Source organism: Perca fluviatilis, chromosome 18 (assembly GCF_010015445.1).
Source record: "Perca fluviatilis chromosome 18, GENO_Pfluv_1.0, whole genome shotgun sequence".
Taxonomy (NCBI): domain Eukaryota; kingdom Metazoa; phylum Chordata; class Actinopteri; order Perciformes; family Percidae; genus Perca; species Perca fluviatilis.
Genome location: NC_053129.1, coordinates 16836398 through 16858200, shown reverse-complemented (window position 1 = coordinate 16858200; position 21803 = coordinate 16836398). Strand labels below are relative to the sequence as shown.

General features: G+C 41.3%; 1 protein-coding gene across 2 annotated transcripts; it reads right to left on the bottom strand.

The window, feature by feature from the left end:
- Window positions 1-1587: 1587 nt before the first annotated feature.
- lpin1b (lipin 1b) lies at window positions 1588-20667 on the bottom strand. Of its 2 annotated transcripts, none has more exons than XM_039781872.1 (20): window positions 20431-20667; window positions 12965-13168; window positions 12759-12854; window positions 10852-11138; window positions 9664-9750; window positions 9448-9565; window positions 9014-9323; window positions 8546-8639; window positions 7598-7782; window positions 7422-7515; window positions 7138-7207; window positions 5849-5941; window positions 5709-5770; window positions 5464-5602; window positions 5151-5299; window positions 4316-4402; window positions 3886-4038; window positions 3605-3719; window positions 3360-3463; window positions 1588-3237 (listed from the first exon to the last, which is right to left on the bottom strand). In XM_039781872.1, exons 1-20 carry the CDS (start codon window positions 20503-20505, stop codon window positions 3063-3065), a joined length of 2697 nt encoding a protein of 898 aa, XP_039637806.1. In that variant the 5' UTR covers window positions 20506-20667; the 3' UTR covers window positions 1588-3062. The 2 variants fall into 2 exon arrangements, with proteins under 2 accessions (XP_039637806.1, XP_039637807.1); XM_039781873.1 differs by lacking the exon at window positions 20431-20667 and adding an exon at window positions 16766-17169.
- Between the last annotated feature and the right edge of the window lie 1136 nt (window positions 20668-21803).

Below are 21803 nucleotides of genomic sequence, written 5' to 3'. Positions count from 1 at the left end.
AGCGCTGGTTTTAGAAACTCCTCCCGCGTATTGTAATGTGCAGCCCTTTGCTCTTGAATAGCACTACGACCCCCCCACTATTGTGTGTAGCAAAGTGGAACATCTGCGTTTTGCAGCTTGCAGATAGACAGATAATATGAGCATGCACATGTCTGAGACTAAGATAAAGTGTGTAGTGCTCAATTGTTTTTTTTATTATTTTTATATTTTTGAACATACATAACATAATAGAAAAATATCAAAAACCCTCTCCCACCCCCCACCCTCTGCGGGTCTCGAGGAAAAAACAAACAAACAAATAAGCAAAAAGAAAAAACAGAGATCACACCTTGCCTAGTGACTCTCCTCTGATTCTTGTGAATCTGAGGTCATTAGGACTGATACTTGTGTCACCCGAACAATGTCTGTGTTTTTTGGGCTTATAATCATTCTTATAGGCGTTCTCTATTTATTTTCTCCAAGGACTGATGGAGGCTGGAAAGATAAGTCCCTGCTTAGGTAAACCTGCATCCTGTCAGCCTTCACCCCCCCTCCTCTATCTGTCTGTGAGCAGCTGACGCATCACGCTGAGTGATGACAGACGAGTGAAGAGATGCAACTGGAGCCTGAATGGACCTAAACTTTGTACCTCTTGTTTAAAAATGCATCTGCTATTCAGGCAGTGGTGTAATGTGACCACCGGTGAGTAGATTCAGCCTACTGTACTGCAGTACAAATTTGAGGTACTTTACTTGAGTATTGTCATTTTATGCAACTTCATATTGTACCTTTTTTCCCCATTACATTTGCCTCACAGCTTTAGTCACTTTTCAGATTACAATTATATCTCCAAATTTGGTGTTTTTTAAATTAGATGTTTCTGATAAACTGAAAAATGAAGTGTTCCTTCATGGGTTGAGAAAATGATCCTACTTCTTAACATAAATGAATTATTATTATTATCATTATTATTATTATTATATAACCCTCTTGGATGAGCTGGAAAACGCATTGTCACAAAGCTGAATATAGGGGCCGTTCTCACAGGATAGCGACACTGCAAACATGATGATCCTACAAAATACATACCTCACTGTAGATCAAACTACCTAACAGTTTATCAGAATCAGAATCAGAATCAGAAAAGGATTTATTGCCAAGTAACACTTACAAGGAATTTGCCTTGATGGTTGGTGCGTACATAAACAAACATAATAAACATTAATATCAAATAAATATATATAAATGTGTTCAAATTAGCACAACCTTAAACATCTACAGCAGTAAAATGCAACATTCACATTATGTAATGCAGCAGTAATATTAATCCACAAACAATATATGTAATAGGAAAACACTTACAGGGAATATTTTTATTGCACAACGATGTACTTTTACTTTTAATACCTTCAGTACATGTTGCTGATAATACTTAAATACTTTGACTTATGTAAGGTTTTGAATGCAGGACTTTTAAAGTATCTGAATACTTTTAAAGGATCTGAATATTTCTTCCACCACTGTACACAGGTGAATAAAGTGTTGCCATGCTGAACGTTAATACAGGGAGTCAGTGGATATTGACACACACTCACTCACTCACTGGTGAACCAAGGCATATTTTTTTAATAAGTTTGATTACATAAATGTAACAGTGAACTGGTCAAGAGAAGGGGTGGAGGGAATAAATGAACAAATCCTTGATCATATTGTTCACAGTTAAGGCAAAGATAATACGCTTTCAGGCTATGTTTAGTAGCTCTTTCATGGAAAGAATAAAAAGCATTATATGCACACATCCTCTTTTATAAACTGCAGGCTTACTCGATATGATGATACTGTTCATATAGTTATGGTCACAGTCACTGTGATAGCAGCTCCTGTACATATACTGTATATGACCTCAGGTTATCTGTGGTATTGTAAGAAATAAAGATCACTTCACGAGTGTCTGTGTGTACTGTGGCCTACTGTCTGCTCTAAGCTATGGATAGTCCAATGAGGGCTTTGCTTTAAGTGACATTACTAGGGCATGGAAGTACAGTAAAAGAACCAATGGCTAATGTATATGTAAGCTACATTTTATATCAGTCAGTATGTCATCAGATGAATAAATAAAATATACTCTATGGCATTTATGGAAACAAGCATACATCTTAGAGAGTGGAACACGTCACATAGACTTATTTTATGAACTGGATAAATTAAAAGGCGTTTCATGAAGGCCACAACAGAAATGATCACAACATATAGACAGTGTGGATGTCAATAGAAAAATAAAAATGATTTAGCAGTTCCTCTCACAGATACTCTTGATTTTGACCACTGAAAATGTTTTTCTTTCTGTTCTCTATCAGCATTATTTTGTCTCAACAATAAATATTCATTCCAAACCGTCTTTATAATGCACCCTCTGTCAGGATAATGTCAAGCTATATAGATAGATGATCATTCAATCATTGTGCTCTGTAATACATTTTAATGTAATATGTAACTAATACTGTTTTTTTTTTCAAACAGAATATTAGATTACACACACGTGTTGCTATAAAGTCAAATTAGTCTGCATGTATGTACTGTATATAGGTATATATCTGCATTTCCATGCTGATTCAGGATCTGTAACAGTCTGGACTGAAAAAACGAAATACGAAAATAAATTCTACGTTGAGTATTTGGCACACGTTTAAGTAACTTGCTCTCTTATGTGTGCACAGTGTGTCTGTGTGATGCACTTCTGAACAGAAGCCATATCATCTGTTAGATGCAGAATGCAACTGTCTGCCTAGAAAGCTACCTTTAGCTACCTAAATAATGTCAAAAATAATACATGTGCTAAGCTGCCTGAATAAATTATTATAATTGCTCAAATACATACATCTAGTCAGAAGGCTACAGAGGCCGTCTTTTCATGAAAGTGCGCTTACATCCCTCTTGTGCGTTATAAGAGTATTCACAGCAGCTCTCTCTCTCTCGCTCTCTCTGTGATCTCAAAGTGCTACATGTTCTACAAACATCTACAGATTCATATCACACCCATCAGTGCTCTGCCTGCTAGGAGCCGCTCAGCAGGCCACGGGTAGTCAGCTGCTGGGACGGGGAGACTGTGGAGGTGTAGTGCCCTGATGCTCCACCCGGGGGAGCTGCTGCCTCCAGTAGGTGAAGTGGCTGTAGGTGTCTGAGCAGGGGAAGTCTGAGGAGGAGGCCCGCATCTTCAGAGGAAACACATGGTCCACCACCTCACCCAAACGGACGTAACTGAAGAGATGAGGAGGTAACAATCAGACATGAATTAAATGAGCAAACCAAGCCTTGTTTTTCTGAAGTCATTACGATGTTTCCTCCTAGAATATATCGTGCAAACTGGATGCGGTACTTACGATGAGATGTTGGTCTTGGCATGCTCCTGCACTAGCTCTCCTTTAGGGTTTACTGTAAAAATCCTGTTTAGAGGCACTCCTACTTCTTTATAGGAATATACATCCTGCAAATATAAATGAGAACTGAGTGTTAGAAATGACGTTTATCTAAATGACGTTTATCTAAAAGAATCTACAGCAAAGATGGCTTTCATTTTCAACCCAAAAAACTCCAGATGAACCAAATTTTATATGTGTGTGCGTACCGTTGGTCTGTTGCCAAATGCTGCATAGAATGGCTGTGTGTTGGGGTAGAAGAGGTTCTTGATATCGTTGAGACACTCCACCTTGAATTTCTCTGGTTTCTTCTCGATCACTTCCCTGTCAAACACAAACAATCAGTAACCAACCATCAGCTGAGTACAACAATGCTCAAGTCTCCTGCATCTTCTTGCACATTGTTACATGACTATAGTAAAGGGGGAGGGATGTGTGTGTGTGTGTGTGTGTGTGTGTGTGTGTGTGTGTGTGTGTGTGTGAGAGAAACCTGTGCAGAGCTGAAAAGAGGCTGCTCGGGCTGAGAAGGACGGGGCCTATAGGAAGCATGGTGCCTCTTTCGTTGACCCAGTGTAGGTAACCTCTGGTCATGTCAGCCATGCCGATAGCTCGAGCTGAGCAGTACAGGAACTTGTAGCCATTTCTGATGGAGTGAGCGAGCGAGAGAGAGAGAGAGAGAGAGAGAGAGAGAAAGAGAGAGAGAGAGAGAGAGAAAAAAAAGAAGAAGAAAGAACAAGCACATGTATAACAATGATCACTTAATGACAACAAATCAGAGCATTTTTCAGAGCTTCTTTCGGCCTCTTTAGTGAAAAATGCTTACCCTATTTTCAAGCAATGTGTGCCTTTTGTGCTTTGCTTTGAGTGAAACTATTCAAAGCAATTCACATCCGACACTGGGTTAGTAAATTAGTGCTTACTGGCTGACTTTGTGGTAGAGGTGTGCTATGCCCTGGTGGGTCCAGTCTTTCCCCAGTGTGGGCAGGATATGACCCAGTGTGTCCGACCTGGAAATACACAGCACAGAAATGACATTGAGACATGTGAGCTCAGGCTCATGTATGTCCTGCACACAGCTTGTAGATGACCCTGTCATCTTGGACCCTGTCTATATACATTTTCAGCCCAAACCAAGTTAAACTATCTAGTAAAGGTGGCTGTAAAATAGGGCTGTGTATTGGCAAGAATCTGGCGATACAATACGTATCACATACATGGGTCATGATTCAATATATTGCAATATATTTAGATTTTGTGCGTAAGGCGATATATTGGGAATTTTAAAGTATAATTTTAGAAAAACTAATATTTAAAAAAAGACATGATGTTCATAAAAGTCAAAGAAGATTACTTTAGGTAAACAATTCAGTACACAGAAAATCAAACTGACAGTTTGGGATTGTGGTTCACAGGTTCTTAGTGAGCAAATTTGTATATGCTAAAGTAGGCCAAAGTTCAGCCATAGCTACATTGTTAGCTTCTAGCACAAAGTCAGGCACTGCTAGGCACTGTTAGGCAGGGACACTAGTAGTGCGTCTCAGCATAGCCATCTAGCGGTAGGGGATTTAAACACAACATAAATGTGAACCACTGTCTTACATGAATATTTTTTTTTGTAATAAAAAAATAAATCGATATTGCCTTTTGGAAAATCGATACAGTATTGCAAAATAAAATATCACGATATTCAAGTTTATCGATTTTTTTTTACTCCCCTACTGTAAAAGTATGTGTGTATTCACATGTATCACACACCTGGTGATGGTTCCATCTATGTCAGAGATAATTATCTTGTCGTCCCAGTTCCAGAGGTAGATGGTGCCCTGACAGCGACAGGTTCCCTGGTACTGAGTGGTCACGCTGAACACAACATCGTTAGGACCATCCTGCAGCTGGAGAGACAGCTGTTTGTGTTTGTGTGTGTTTGTGTGTGCGTGTGTGTGAGAGGGAGGGAGTGAGAGAGAGAGAGAAAGAGGGAGAATGAGATACGCTACATGGAGGTAAAAACGATGGCTATAATAAATAAAACAGTTCAAAGTCTGCAGTGTATTCATTCCAAACTCCTCACCAGCTGCTCTGATGTGAGCCGAAGTGTTTTCTTATAAGTCACGCCTCCCGGTGTGAGCCCAGGCTCTGATTGGATGGTGGCAGAGCTCTGTTTGGCTGCCCTGTGGTCTTCATCACTAGAGGACGACTCTTCTTTGCGTCTAACATCAGACAGGTTGACAATGTGTTAAAGGATGTTTAGTCCTGTCAGCGCTCGCTAACTTAGAGGATATTTTCTGGCATTGAATGGTTTTCAGGGTTCCTCACCTGCTTGACATTTTCCCAGCCTGCTCATCATAGCCACAGGCCCCACGCTCAGAGACGGAATCCTACAGGAGGACAAACAGTGTTAATCTGCTTTACTCACTCATGTAGTGGAACTTTATCAACTGATGAGAAGAAATTACCGATTTGGTGCTGCTGTTTCTGCCTCGCCAGGAGAACCACCACCTCCCTCCTTTCTTGGGCATCTTCTCCTTCATGATGTTCTCCACTGTAGCCTGGAGCAGAGCACACACAACCCCAAACAACCAAAACACACTCAAAAATGAACTTAAGCCAAACCAGACCGTAAATCAACAAACAGTAACACAGAAGCAACAATGTGTCTGTGGTTGGAATGGGGAAAACAAAGCATGTATGGCGCTTGGTAGTTTGATACGGGACAAAGAATGGGGAAGGTAGAGAAAGTAAAAACAGGAGAAAGAGGCAAAAGAGTGACTGACGTACTGAGCTGTAGCCTAGCACACCAGTCAGACAACAGAGAAGAAACTCTAAAGCTGAGTGAATATAACTGAGGCAGGAGGACTGATGAATGGATGGATGGATGGATGGATGGATGCATGCACCAATGGGATGGGAAGGGAGGGGAACAGAGGGGAAGACAGGGTTTAAGGAAAACAGATTCAGTGGATGTTTGTCACACAACATAAAGTCTGTCTGAGGCTGCAATAACAGAAGATTTAGACTGTTAGGTTATAGATTGCACATTATGCAACCTAATGATAGGTAGAAGTATTTAAGGTGCATAGGGATACAAACAGACAGGGTTTCATTCCAGTTCCCTCATACAAAAACAACTATGGTCAGAAATCCTTTTTTCATACATACACCAACATTTGGAATGACATTCCCCATCACATCAGAGCACTACCATCTATCACATATTTCAAAAAGGCACACAAACTGTTCCTTCTCAACAGTTAGACTTGCACACACTGATTGTTTATGTATTGTCCAAGTCTTGTTTGCACTGTCTATATTGTTGTTTTCAGTTGTCTGTATCTGTCTAGCCCACGCTAATGTCCTGTACTAAATGTTTTTGTCCTTATGTGCCGAAACTGTATTGTTGTTTTAGCTGTCTGTATCTGTCTAGTCTATGCAGATGTCCTGTACAAATGTTTCTGTCCTTAAGTACTGTAAGTTGTGTCTAATGTTTTATGTTTCTGCAAAACAGGAACCTGCTGGAAACCAATTTTTAAAATGAGTCAGGCCCGTTTATATTGTAACTTAATGTTACTTTTAACTTTCCTGTATAATAAATGAAAAAAGAAAGAAAGAAAGAAAGAAAGAAAGAAAGAAAGAAAGAAAGAAAGAAAGGGTGCAGTACCGGTTTCACTCAAAAGGGGGAGTGGTTTTCATGTAGCACAACCACGGTCTGAGTCATTAGTATCTGTGCTGTGTATCAATTTCTTACCTTTGGCAGCGGTTTCTGAAAGGCCTGCATAGCCAGCATAAGTGGAGCCGCAGAGCTCCAATTATAGTATCTGAGGGAGAAAACAAAATTTATTTTTATCAACTTCATAACCGTAGCAAAAAACACTTTATGAGCCCAAACAATCCTGCAGACACTGCAGTTTCTGCTGCAATGTGTGGCAGTTCAATCTGTAAAACATACAGTGGATTATAAACTGCTTATAGCCTGCTGGTTTTACTATATTTTGACACAAACATGTTTTCCCTCTAGCAAATTTGTCTTACTTGGAGCCAATTTTCACAACTAAGTTGGGGTCGTCGATGATGGAGGGGTTTTCCGAAAACTGCTGGTAAGAGATGATCTTCTCATGGAACTGCTCTGTAAGAAAAATTTCATGTTCAGTTTCCCTTTTGCCCACAGCTTACAACACAGTGCGTGATGTTTGCAGTCAGCATCTTACCTTTAGTGATCTCCTTGTTGTCATTGAGTCCTCCACACAAGGAAATGGCGATAGACGGCATGTCAGCCAAGGGGTCGCAGTAGCTGTCCACTCCGCTGTCCCCTCCAGAGCTGAGTGACTGTGGGGACAGACTGCTGCTGTGGAGGCCCGGGTCCGAGATGCTCCTCACTGCTGCACCACCGTCACTTCAGAGGAGAGGTGTTTTGTTCGGGGTCAGCCCTATGTTCCCACAGCCCATAGGTCCCACAGCCCTATGTTCCCACATTTCTAAGAATTTTCTTAAAATTAGGCCCTATGTTAGGGTTCGGGTTACATTCCATCTGTAGTCCATTGTTACTGGATAATAGGTTGGGTGTAACTGGCTACCAAAGTGGGAGAAAGGGGGATAAAATCTGATATAAATTTATGAAAAAGGAACTGGGGGAACATAGGGCCTAATTTTGAAAAAAATCTTAGGCACACTCCCGTTTTGTTCAGTGGTGGAAGAAGTATTCAGATCCTTTACTTAAGTAAAAGTACTAATACGACACTTTAAAAAATAGTCTGTTACAAGTAAAAGTCCTGCATTGAAAATGTTACTTAAGTAAAAGTAAAAGTAAAAGTATAATCAGGAAAATGTGCTTAAGGTATTAAAAATAAAAGTAATCAATACAGAAAGATCCTCACATTTTAGAAACTGTTTAATTGTCTAATCATTTCATATGTACTTGTAGGCCTATATAGTGTTGGGTAGTTGACACACTACAAGTGTTTTGTGTGCAAAATCTTAATTTGTAAAGTAAATAGTAACTAAAGCTGTCAGTACAAAGTGGCATGAAAAGAAAAGTACAAGTACTTTAAATGTGTACTTAAGTACAGCACTTGAGTACATGTACTTAGTTACATTCCACCACTGGTTTTGTTAAGTATAGTTAAGCTCAATGTGATACGTTTCTGACTCTGTCATACCTCTTAGGGAAATAAAGGGCCGCCACTTCAGGCTCGAGCTCTGTGATGTCATCCAGGTAAATTCCATCAGCACCAAGATGGCGGCTTCTCTTGTCTGCAACAGAGAGACAACTTTTGAGATAAATTGTCAGCTTCTTGTATTTGCTTTTCTCCTGGGTTTACTCGTGACAAAATCATTTGACAGCTTGGTTTTGAATTGACAGTGAAGTGGTTTTCTTCTAGCCATCCATTTTTTTTGTTGCTGTATTTGGTTTGTGTTAAACTAAAAAAGGCTTTCTTAAAACCAGCAGATTGGGTTGGGTTATTTTGAGTAACTATCATTATATTTAGATACAAACTGAATACCATTGAGCTAAACAGCAAAAGAGAGAACTACAGCTGACAGCTTAAAACCTCAGCCAATGAACAGATGGCTGGTTAGATCGACAAGACTCCCAAAGGAATGATACAGTTTATTATGTTGGTTACCTTTTCTCTTGGATGGAGAGTCTGTCTTTCCTGGTGGACGACACATTGTCTCCTCCGTGTCAGACATCATACAAGTTGCCGCACCTCCGGCTGTCTGGGTCTCCATCCTCATGGATTCGGACTCCATCTCAACTGTCTCCTCACTGGTCTCCTCTGGCATCAGCAGTCTGAGCGCTGATATTTCTGAGCAGGGTCCGCACTGTTCCGAAGACGCCTCGTGAGTTATCACACGGAAGTGTGTGCTTTCAGAAAAAGGGATGGATACTGGGCACACTGGTTGAGGGTTGGATTTCACTGGAAGGAAGGATGGCTAGGAGAGGATGAAACAAAATGAACACAAATATAAATATATATATATATATATATATATATATATATATATATATATAGTTATTCTATCTGTGTATATATGCACAGTGGACACTTTTGGTTACCGTGGCAGCCTGTGGCAGCTCTCCCCACGCCCAGTGCATGGTTGGATTCTGATTGTTTGACGGCTTGCTCATTAGTTCAGAGTCGCTCTTAGAAGAGGTGGGACGAGAGTTTCCAGGGCTGAGAGAGGAATGGAGGATAAACCAACCATTAAAGAGCTGTTTCTTCTAAATAATACCATGTCGGTCTTCATCATACAGTATGAGTGAGTGAAGCACCTCTGAATAGGGCTCCACTCTCCATCTGAACGAGTGTAGAAAGAGCCGTCTGTTGTCTCATCTCTTAAAACGTCCTGAGATGAAGTCCTAAAAACACAGAACAAATGCTGTACATGTACACCATATCATTGCATGTCATTTATCATGTATTGTGTCTTTTATTTCATGTAATTTACCTTTCACTTTTCATTCATTCATTTCAGACCCACAGAGATCATGCCTGAACTTGTTGCACTCTGCCTGCACTCAAAACATAACATGTCTTGTAGCTAGAATACTGTATTATGATTGAACATATGTGCATATTGTGAGTCCACATAGTGAGTTTCTTTTTGACTCCCAAATTGTAATTATGTTTGGTTCGAACAGGTAACATTAAAATAAGTTAAAAAAATAGGCAAATTAATAGTGGTTTGGTGTTTAAGGTAGACTGTTCCCTTTAATAACAAAGCATTATAACAATGTGTTTACACATTGCACATCTTTTTCTTTTAATAACTGCACTTGCATACGCTTAGTGTTGTTTTACAGTAGAGATGACCCAAAATTTAGATGTAATGTATCCCACACACACATGCAGAGATGAAAATAAATCTGCCTTGTAGCAGTTATTTACAACAGCTGCTATTTTCATTCATAATAAATGGACTTAAACACTTACAGTTTGGGAGAGGCATGGCTCTTATAGCTGCATGCCTGACCGGTTCACACACGTGCTAGTCTGATTTAGATCAAGTACCACACACAAGCACACCAAAGCAAACAAACACGCCCCCCAAAACCCCCCCAAAAAACACCCCAAAAAAAAAAACACACAACAACAACCACCCCTATTTGCTGCTATTTCAAGTGCAAAGCTTCTTCTTTTCGGTTTCGTGTTTCTTAACCATCACATGGCTGAAGTACTGTAGTGGTTTCCAGAGAATCTTTGAGTGTCTTTTCAGAGTGTGCCAATGCCACAGCTGGAAGCCTCTCCACTACAGACGCTGGTCTGTTCATTCTCCACTTCCAATGCAGCTGCTCTTAAAGCTCATTTCGTTGATGCATTATAGTTTTTACGTCACTGCTCCACTGTCCACCCCTTTTACCCCCTCCCTTATTTTGTCCCGTGTACTGCTTTTCCTCTTTTTGCTTTCTTTATTCTTCCTTTCTTCCATCTCCTCCTTCCCCTTCTCCACACTTTCTCACCTGTTGCTCTGCATCGTCGTCATTTCATCTGAGCTGATGTCTATGGTGAACATGTCTTCATCCTCGGAGTAGTCCCCACTCTCCTCTCTCCTCAAGCTGTCCGCCCGAGTCTTCTTCCTCCTCTTCCTCCTCTTCTTCGTCACTACACTTCCGGTCTCTCCCATGCTCCCCGAGGAGCCCAGGGTTTGTATGGTTGGCCCGGAGCATTTCCCCATCAGGGAGGAGCTCATCAGAATGGCTCCATCTGACAAGATCGGAGAGGTGGCCAGGTAGGACGGAACCACTTCCTGTGATAAATTAGATTAAATCAGGGCAAAGATGCATCAATAAAACGCCTTTGAGAATTAACTAGGTTTTGAGATGAGATTTGAATCACTCAACATCAAGTAAATGGGCATTTATTATTTATAAATTCCTGAATTGTTTGTGTTCACATGAATTGTTAAGTGCATTTGCAAGCAACACAAAGAACCCTGTGTGCTGTGCTGTGCAGTTTATTTGAAACACGTCCAGGCCTAAGAAAAATTGACTGTGCCACCTGCATTAGTTATTAGGTATTATACCTCAAACACTAAAATACAAAATACTACAGCCAACATATCTTCTCTGGCATCCACCCTGATGATTTCTGTAAGGGGGTTGAAAGAAACATTTGGAAATCTGGAATAACTCCCGCTGGAACACGAATCTACTGTTAGTGTTTTGCACAATTTTTTTAACCGAGGATACTGTGTAAAATCACTGCCAAACTGTTGCAGCCACTTCTCCTTTAAGAAGACCCTTGCCAGCAAAACCAAACAGCCCATCCAAAACAGACTCCATTCCTCAGTTCTGTGTATAATACCTCCTTCTAGGAAATAAAAAGGCTTTCCAGGAGGGTGTCCTGTGGGGGACTGTAAATGTGTTCATGTGTGTGCAGACATATGGAAAGAGAGAGAGAGAGAGAGAGGGATAACTATTTGATTTGTGGTCTCACGTTTGAAAAAATGGTTCAGAGCCCGCCCTCCCCCGTCCTTACTTTTCCAGGCCTGTGGGAATCTGACACCACTCTGGGGAAATAAATCACCCATTTCCCTTGTTGGTGCCAGGCCCCCACCCGGCCTCAGTAGTTCACCGCTTGTTTGTGTCGTTCAGCTGCACACATCCTTATGTGCATACCATGGCGTAGAAAACATTTTATAATGACAGTACGCACAACTTGGCTTTTTCAACCTGCAGCTCAAAATCTAGGAAAACCAAATGAAAACAAGTGATGTTGAAATAAGTCCGCTTTCCAAGAACTGAGAAAAAAAAACAGACTTTTTTCAGAGTTTTCCATGAATTTTAGAGTTTTGAATGGCTATCATGGGCTTCATAAACATAAAAACATAACAAGTGTAACAATTTATGAGAAAGAGGAGGGTATTTCTTACTACATCTATTGTCAACCTTTAACCATTTCTCTACACACGTCCTACTTAAAGGAAATTTCTTAGCCAGGAAACTCAAGTCTAGGATGATCCTCAGTCAGTCATTAGGCCCCATCATTTATTAGGTCAGAAAGCCTGGGTTGGTAGATGCTGCATTCAGGACTCATTCCCTCACTAATGAACAGAGGAATGCTGGTTAGCCAAAAGGAAAGAAAAAAATTCCTATCCGCTGTGCCAACTCTGCACACAGCGTGACCTTTTTCAAGCTACTACAGTATGACTGCGCCTCAGGAGGAAGATAGTTAGGATAGCCCTTCTCGGTTGTAAACACGGGTGTGTCTGGGTTTCAGGGTGTCAGGAGGGTGGAGACTGACGTGTGTTTTTATTTAAATGTTGATTTTATTTGAATCAATGTCTGCCATTTAACTGCTGCTGTATTACACTTTGAACTAGAGCATCTTACATAGCCGCTCACTGCTCAGTTATGGTCATGCTTACCTCGTCATTTTCTGTTTCTTGCACAAAGAATGCTTCCCCGTTGTCCCCAAGCTTCATATGGAGATTCACTGGTTCTCCATTGATCTCCATGTCCACCTGGAGGACCGGAGAAAGGGGGAAAATAGGGGGAAAAACAAGACTTTAAACATCAAGCATCTGAAAGTCCACAATTTTCTCAATGTAACAACAAAGGAAGTTGCCCATACCACTTTCTCTCGGGAGCGGAGGACTCCCATTTTGCCGAAGCGAACATGGAAAGGTGAGCACTGCAGGGATCCATCGGGCTGTCTCACTACGATGACGTCAATGCAGCCAGAAAGGGTGGCGGGATTGAGGCCTCGGTACAGCTCTTTGACCTGGACAAACACCTGGCCCGCCAACTGGCCCACGTAGTTCATGGTCTGAAGGGTCTGGGGGAAGGAACAGTGTGAAAGGGGGACAAGACGGGACAGATGAATTTCTTTAGTAATTAAAACTATTAACTACATCCATACCAAAAGGTCCAGATTCGCTACCTAATATAGTCCTGATCACTAAGCTCCACAATACTGTCTAAAACTCCTTCAACCTTCAGAGGAGGAGGTGTTGATGCACCAGCATCTGCTGTGAAATTCTTCAGTCTGTCAATCAAACCACCAATGACGCATAACTCTCCCTCAGGGGCATGGGGTGAAGTTATTCCAATACTCTGATCTGTCGTTTGAGCTAGGGAAAGAGGACATGGAGGCTGGTTCCGGTTCAGTACTACTTGAAGTTTCTCCCAAGACTGTCTGTGGCCTACATACTGTGGCAAGAACCTGTTGCCACTTTGACCTTCCCACCTTCTTCTCCCCTTCCTTCCTGATGAGTGTTGAAATCCTATCCGACTGTTTTTCATTCAGCAACCCCCAGTACACAGGTCAAAGGACAAACCAAGTTACACCAGTCTGGGCTAGGTGATCATAACCTTCCATGATGTTTATTGGCTGAGCTGAGGCATCATGGGAACTACAGCAGAATGCCTTTTGGAGACATAAGATGTGAATGTCGCCAATAAGGTTAGGGATACTGTAAGGCCAAAACTAGACTGAACACATTAGTCTGAGAATGATGATTGTTCATCTTTGCATTGTTCTCTAACAGCTTTAGACCTCTTAGAGAGAAAAGTAATGTACTACTTAAAGGACGCTAGAAATGGCAATAGGTGTAAACCAAGGCCTGGGTATCCTGCTCTGCCTTTGAGAAAAAGCTCAGATGGGCCGATCTGGAATCTCCCCCTTATGTTGTCATAAGGGGCAAGGTTGCCTCCCCTTTCTGTGCTTTGCCCACCCAGAGAATTTGGCCCGCCCATGAGAAAGAGAGAGACATCATTGGTGCTTTTCCATTACATGGTACATACTCGCCTCGCCTCGACTCTACTCGCCTTTTTTGGTTTTCCATTACGAAAAAAAGTACCTGGTACCTGCTAACAGGTACTTTTTTTAGTACCTCCTCAGTCGAGATTCCAAGCGAGTTGAGGCGAGCCGAGAAGGTGACGTGAAACCCTGCAGGCTACAGATTGGTCGGAAAGAATCGTCACTGCATTGCTAGCGACAGACGGCATTTTTAAATAGTTTAGCCGGCGGTGTTTTTTTGCAGAGCTTTCTCTGTAGCATACAAGTGGCCTGATGTTTATACTGGTGTGTGTCGAGTCGCCGTGTGTGTGTGTGTAGCAGGTGAGCGAGGGAGAAGTGAGAGAGTGCCGGCGATTAGCTCCGCAGCGAGTAGTGACTCTAGAGTCATATAGTGAGAGAAACAAAGTGTCTGCCCTGTTCTTTCTGACCATGGTGGGAAATCTGGAGCAGTAAAAGTTAACTATCTTGTTGATTTCATGTTGTTTATGGAGAAGGGGAACCAGGAAATGAGACGGGGGGGAAATGCAATGCTACCAAGCCACGCCCACGGCAGTCGCTATGACGACCAGCCACGCTGAGGCGGTACTAAAATCTGCAATGGAAAAGGGACGCACAGTGCGCCGAGTCGAGTCGAGGCGAGTAGAGTCGAGGCAAGTCGAGCAGGTACCATGTAACGGAAAAATGCCACATGGCTTGCAAACAAGCGAAGCATGGCAGTTGGTCAAGGCCACACCCCCACCCTCCTTCTTGCCCCCCCTCCCCCCCATAGCATTTAAAGCTACAGACACAGAAATGGCACATCCTAAGGAAAGCTCATTGTGGGACTGGTTCTAGTGGCTGTAATTCTGCACCAAGGCTGAATTTCGGGAAAGAGACTTCAGATACAGTATTAGGGGACCACTAAGGTCTATATAAAAGCATCCAAAGAGCACCATGTCATGGGACCTTTAAAGCCCCTGAACACTTATCATCTTCTTACTGAGGGGATCCCACATGAAGACACAGTTTTCTGCCAAATTTATGACAGTTTTGCTTGTTTCACATTAGAGATTTCTGAAATTGTCTAAACTGATCAAACCACACTCACACAGTCCTAATGAAGCAGATTATCTGAGTTTTTTTGAGAGCAGTCACTTATGATTTGAAGCCAGGCTTTCAGGGGCTTTAAACAATGCACACACACTTCCTCTTGTAGTTGTAACATTTAGTTCTGCCGCTTGTTTCCTGTTCATCCATTTCTGATACAAGCAATGTTTACTGCCCAAATGCTTTCTCAGATGAACATCAAAAAATGCCTGGAAAAGAAAATAATATTTTGTTCTGTCTGATATCCAACAAACATTTAACATTTGGACATGAATTCCTAACTTCTCCATTCTAGTATTGATCTTTCTGTATCCTCTCAATTGATCACATTTCCCACTAGTTGTGACAGCTCAACTCTAAAACAAACTATGAGGAGCATGTAGAAGGTAAGGAAAAGAACTAAAACCATTTCAAGAGTAGCCTATCTATTCAACCTCATATGATGACAACATTATTTACATTTCTATGATGCAAACAAACAACGTGATAAATCCCATTTGTAAATCGTTCCCGCCTTATTGGGGTTTGCAGCTGTCTAATAACAGGCAAGGGGGTCTGAACTTGACTCAGCTGGCAGTGGGCCACCAAAATGATTGCAGCAACAGGGAAGATTTGGAACAATAACCCCCACCTCCCACCTTTGAGCATGTGGGCAGAGAACAGGCTCCTTACAGAAGAACAGGAGTTCTAATTTATAAGCAGCAGATGAACATGAGGAGCCATAACAATGTCTGAGTCTTGAAATGCCTCTTATAGATTACCTTAACTGTCTGTAATCTTTCATTTCACCTATCATTGAGGCATTGAGTTACAGAGCTGTGAGCGAACCCAGCTGATTTTCAAAGCAGAGGACTTTTAATGTGCTACATGCTGCAGAGCAGCCTTATCCAAAAATAGATTCTCTTGTGTTACAGATGAGATAAAAAGAGGGATGAGGTCTGAAAACTGCTTTGTTTCAAAAATGAGTGGTAGTGGATAAAAAGTATTCCTTGAGGAAATCCTATTTTTAAAAACCAGTGACTGGTATGGCCATTAGTTTGATAATGGGTTTACAAGCTGCAGTTATGAAGATTTCCTTGTCCTTCTGGCTGGGCCACTTAGTGGATGATGTGTTTCAGGTATAGACAGACTGTTTCACTTTAACCAAGTCTCAAGGACCATATTACACATAGCCTACATAACCCATGGCTCACACGATATTATACACTCCCCAATTATACAGTGGAATGTAATGAATTATTAGTTAAAAAGACAGGCAGTCACGACAGATATATGTGCTTCACACCAATCAGCTACAGTTTTCCCAACCGCACATTTAAAGAGAAATACATTTAAGAATCCAATAGATGTACACTATAACTAGCTCATAACATCCTGACAGTGCAAATAGACAATGTTAATGCATGATAAATGATGACGAGTAGGCCATATAATGAGTTTGAGGACACATTATTGATCATAACAGATATGTAGCTATAACTGAGTGAAAATCAGATATCATCAGACAGGCAGGTGCAGTCAAATCCATAATACAAAACAGGCTCATACCTTCTATACAGTAGCTGAGTATGCAGACAGCCTTTACGGAGACTGGCGTTTCCTCAGCGGTGAATGGCAGCTTAACAACACATCATAGAAGCGGAATTTCCCGATAGAGGTGATATCTGAGTGTTTGATAAAGCCTTGACTTGGTGTCACCGCCTTTCAGCGACAAAAAAAAATTATTTTAAGTCAACGCGATGCTAACTTCTCCCTTTGCCCCGTCTGTTTCTCTCGCTCTGTCTAGCTCAGCGAGCCTTGACAGTGGATGACATCATCTGCATCGAACCCCCCCCGCTGACCAATCAGCGTAGAGCTGTTGAGTTGCCAAAAGCATCGTTTCAGCTGCCACAGTGGCAACACAATTACAGCTGCTTACATTGTTGCAGACAGTTGACTGGTTGCGTCAAATTGGTATTCTCAAAGTGGAAGTAGCGTTTGGCGTGTTTTGTGGCTTATATTCGTTATTATTTTAGTCGACAAGAGCCACGAAATACCACTAATTCTGCATTGACTTCATTAGGTCACAACTTGTCACTGGATAGGGTATCTAAAAGTTATGAAATACGGTGTAATAGTAATTTCAAAACTGTATATATATATATATATATATATATATATATATATATATATATATATATATATATATATATATATATATATATATAAATATATATATATAGCCTATATCTTTAGGCTATATATATTATTCTGTTTTTCATGCGAAGACTGTAGGTCTATATGACATGTTAAACGATACATTAATAGCAACATCTTACAACTCTACAATGTCTCAGTTTAAAGAGCACCGAATAAAACTGTGTCCAGCAGCTGCTATACTATGACGGCGGGAAATAGCGGGGCTTACGTCAGCGTTTGAAGTCACTCAGTCACTCTGGCGCAGTGAGGTGATCTTTCAGGCCAATCACAGCCCTGTATGATAGCACATGCGATGTTGGAAGTAGCCACATGTGTGTGTGTGTGTGTGTGTGTGTGTGTGTGTGTGTGTGTGTGTGTGTGTGTGTGTGTGTGTGTGTGTGTGTGTGTGTGTGTGTGTGCGTGCGTGCGTGCGTGCATGCATTAGATCTAATGGTTTTTCCAGACCATGAAGCACACTTTCTTGGCTAAACCAGAAAAGGAAGAATTTATGTCTTTATGAGGGTTTTTCCTCAAGAGTTGAGCTGAGCCCTTAGTTGTTATCTTGTGGGGCTTTTGTGTACTTTTCAAATGCTCACACTGATCATGCCAAGTGGCACGAAAGAAATAAAGATAAAAACAAAGATGTGTTCCATTGATAACTTTGAAATAGTTGATAATTTCTTGAGTAGCAAGCAGTGCATGTCACCATGTCACATGTCACATAATGTCAGAGCTGCGGTCTCATCCTGCACTGTTCCGGCTGTCTGTGTGTGTGTGTGTGTGTGTGTGTGTGTGTGTGCGTGTGCGTGTTTTGTGGTTTACAAGCTTGCAGGTTCAGCATGTTTAGTTTCAATACCAGTTTGAGTGAGAAGTTAGACTGCTGCCCCTGCACTAACCTGCAACCTCATCTGACATTATGCAGTTTTATGAATGGATAGATTGGTGGTTCCTTTTATTGCATATGTTATGTAAAACGTACTATCATGTGGTTTGTCATTCAACCTTGTTTAAAATGAGACATTTCCCACGAAATATGAAGTGTGCTCTTCAAATTTCTCTCTCCTACTGAGCATTTGTTTCTCATTTGTGAGGAAGCTCTTCTCCCCTGTGCAGCTACAGTTCAGTTTCATTCATCACAGTACAAGCCACTTGCTTGAAAATGTGACATCAAATGTCTCCATCCAGATTATAAAGTATAAACAGTAATAATGCTGTACGTATGACACATATTGTTATAACTCAACACTAGCAGTGGTCAGCCCATTCTGGCACTGCTACATGTGCAGAGATCAGTCTTTATGTCACTAAGATTCTCTGAGGATATATGAGCCGGCTGCCCTTAGACGTGTTTCTAAAAGCTGATTGCCAGTAAGAGCTGTGCTCAGCCAATGTACTCTTGACACCAAACAGCACATGATAGCAATTTCATTTTTAACATGCATGGTCAGTGCTGTGAGCGGTATCAGGCTACGACAAACACGTTGACACTTTAACATTAAGTCTCTGTTACTAAACCACTCAGCAACATATTTCAACAAAAAAAACATTCAGGTTTTATTTGCTGGGATGTTCTAAAACCCTCAAATATCTAAAACTTGACTTTTTGTTACATGCATTTACACAGACTTACAATTTGCCTAATTTGGTACCTGTAGGTTGACCTCATTTAGCATTGCACCAAAAAAATTCACCCTCCATACTCGAAAGGAGTGTCTTGTCTGGTGTGGTCCCATGCAAACAGCCAATCACAACTTTGGATATACAGATTTGTAGCTACGAGCTGACTGCTTCCTATGCACCAATCACACTGTAGTACGGCAACAATTTGTTCAAAAGCCTTGCCGTAGGACACAATCCCGGGTCTCCTAAGGTGAAAGTCCTGTGTTTGTTTGACCCATTGACGGTGCTTCAACAAATTCATTGCATAATATTTTAACACACTGGGTTGATATCAAGGCCTCTGATTGGCACAGGCTATTGTCGCCTGACAGAAACATTATGAGCTGGACTATTAGCTGGATCTGCCAAACCGTGATAGGATGATTAAAAGGAATGATTATTTGTCCTTAATTAGTGAGATTATAAGTGTAGAACACCTTCTTGGGATAAACATTGTTGTGTTATGGCTGTGGATGTTGAAAAGGAGGAGAAACTGAGATGGACATACTTTTTAATAACTCAAGGATCCACAAATATCGTTTAGGATGTTTTGGTCACAAGAAAAAGCCACATGATTAAGACAAGATTAAGAACATTTTTAATCATGTGGCCAGGACTTGAAATCAATATTGGCATGTCACAAAATCCCACAAAAAAGAAAGAAAAATTGTATAGGCCTATTTATGAATGAATATCCTATACATATATGCAATACACTCACAAATAAAAAAATTGCCATAGATATCTCCTAACCTTTACCTCACCTAGTGAGTCTGACTTGCAATTGCCATTTTGTATGACACATATTATTTTCTTCCGAGGATCCCTTCTTACCAAAATAACCTAAACTCAGAAGAACCACAGATGGGTTTAGAAGATCACTTCATCCACCAGGCTATCCCTCTACCCCACTTTAAACCTGTCCCCTCTTGCCCCCCCTTTACACCCTTCTTTTCCCTCCCAAGTTTCAGTCAGAGCAGATCGCCTTACGGGGGCACACATCCCTGCTGTCCTGTCTCCCCCTATGTCCCTAGCTATAGGACCCCCTTACTCTCAAATGCTCTCAGTCAGATATTTTATTTATGTTCATATTTAATAAAAAGAGAATAGAATTTTGAATGATGGAAACTTATGTCTTCAGTCCTGCTCTGTGGTGATACAAAACACACAAACACATGAGCTTGCATCCATGTGCCTGGACACGGTTATTCCTCTCTGTGCATTTCTCTCAATTCCTGCTGTCAACTAGATGCATGTAAAAACACAATCCTTCACCTTTACATCCATTGTGTTCATCAAGATGTAGCCTACCCCTCTTTTATCCATATTTCATGCTTTTTCTTCCACACATGCAAAGAATTTACAAACTAGTTTACCCAGCTCCAGGTGGTGTCACTGGCATAGCGCTCAACGGCCTCATCAAACTCTTCATCGTCCTCCGCTGATGTCATGATTCCATAATGTGTTTGATCCCAGCTGCAGGTCTCAGGTCTTAGCTACCTCTAAACAGATATGTATGTATGAAACTCCACAAGTCCGATCCAGTCTACAACTTAAGTCTTCGCTCCGTGAGCATGTCAAGAGTCTGACTGCCGTGTGCAAGTGGACAGCGTCTGACTAAATTTACCTGAGCCCCCTGGTCAGAAACCTGAGACTGGTCATCGTCCACCAGACCCTCTGACTTCTTAGGCATTTGAGGAGGGGGGCACTTGTTAGGATTGTTTGTCAGAATGTTAGTTAAGTGGACTTTACACACACACACACACACACACACACACACACACACACACACACACTTGATCACACACTAATCAGATGACAAATTACCTTGGTACAGAGCTCCCCCTCCCACAGTTTTTTCAATGTGTAAATTCCTCATTAGTTAACAGTGTCCAGTGGCGTAAGGTAGTTATGACGGGCCCCCAGTGCATTACTGCTGCTTTTATGTTTGAAATGCATGACTGCTCGCTTGGCTTGCAGATGTGCTCAGTTTTTCAGCCTTGACAGATTTTGCGGCTAAACTATCTACCGTATATCGACTCATCACATGATCAAATAGAAACTCGACATTGGACATCGACATACATATTACTCAGCAATTACCATTGCATAATCTGTATACCCAACAAAAAGTAAGACAACATTCATTAATTGAATAGTTTTTTAGATTGCTACTGACTATTTTACAAATAAATAAATAAATAAATACATACCATGTCTCTCTCTACAGGCCCCCCAACTCAGGGGCCCCAGTGCAACTGTGCTGCTTGCACTATCTACATTTACGCCCCTGTAAGTGACTGTGACACCTGTTGTTACTGTTGACCCCATGACGGTGGTGCAGTCACTGACATTCAGACAAGATCACAACACCTGTTACATGGGAGGGGATACTTACTTGGACTACCCCAAGTCTCCCTGGTACACTGTTACCACTTAATGTTTTTTAACTGGTAACCTTTGGTGTATATTTGATAGACCAGCTGACTGCTTGCATCCATGGCACACCTCAACTGCAAAGCCTTTTCAATAAAAGTCTACACTGCCATCCAGTGGTTAAAAAAGGTAACTACATGCGAATTTGGAATTAAAGGCTAGTTGCATTCATTTGCTACCATAGACATGTTTGTTACATTTACACTGCGACAAACATACTTATGTGTCTTTGGTAAAATAGGGATCTAACGTTAAATATATCCAACAGAACGTATCCTCTCAGTCACATATTCTATGAAAAACAACAGTCTAC

Excerpts from the sequence above, each read along its gene's own strand:
- lpin1b (XM_039781872.1), bottom strand. The coding sequence starts at position 20,505 with ATGACATCAGCGGAGGACGATGAAGAGTTTGATGAGGCCGTTGAGCGC. Across the intron at positions 7,516-7,597 it reads CAACAAGGAGATCACTAAAG|AGCAGTTCCATGAGAAGATC; the intron begins GTAAGATGCTGA and ends TTTTTCTTACAG. Across the intron at positions 4,039-4,315 it reads CTCTACCACAAAGTCAGCCA|AAATGGCTACAAGTTCCTGT; the intron begins GTAAGCACTAAT and ends TCACTCCATCAG.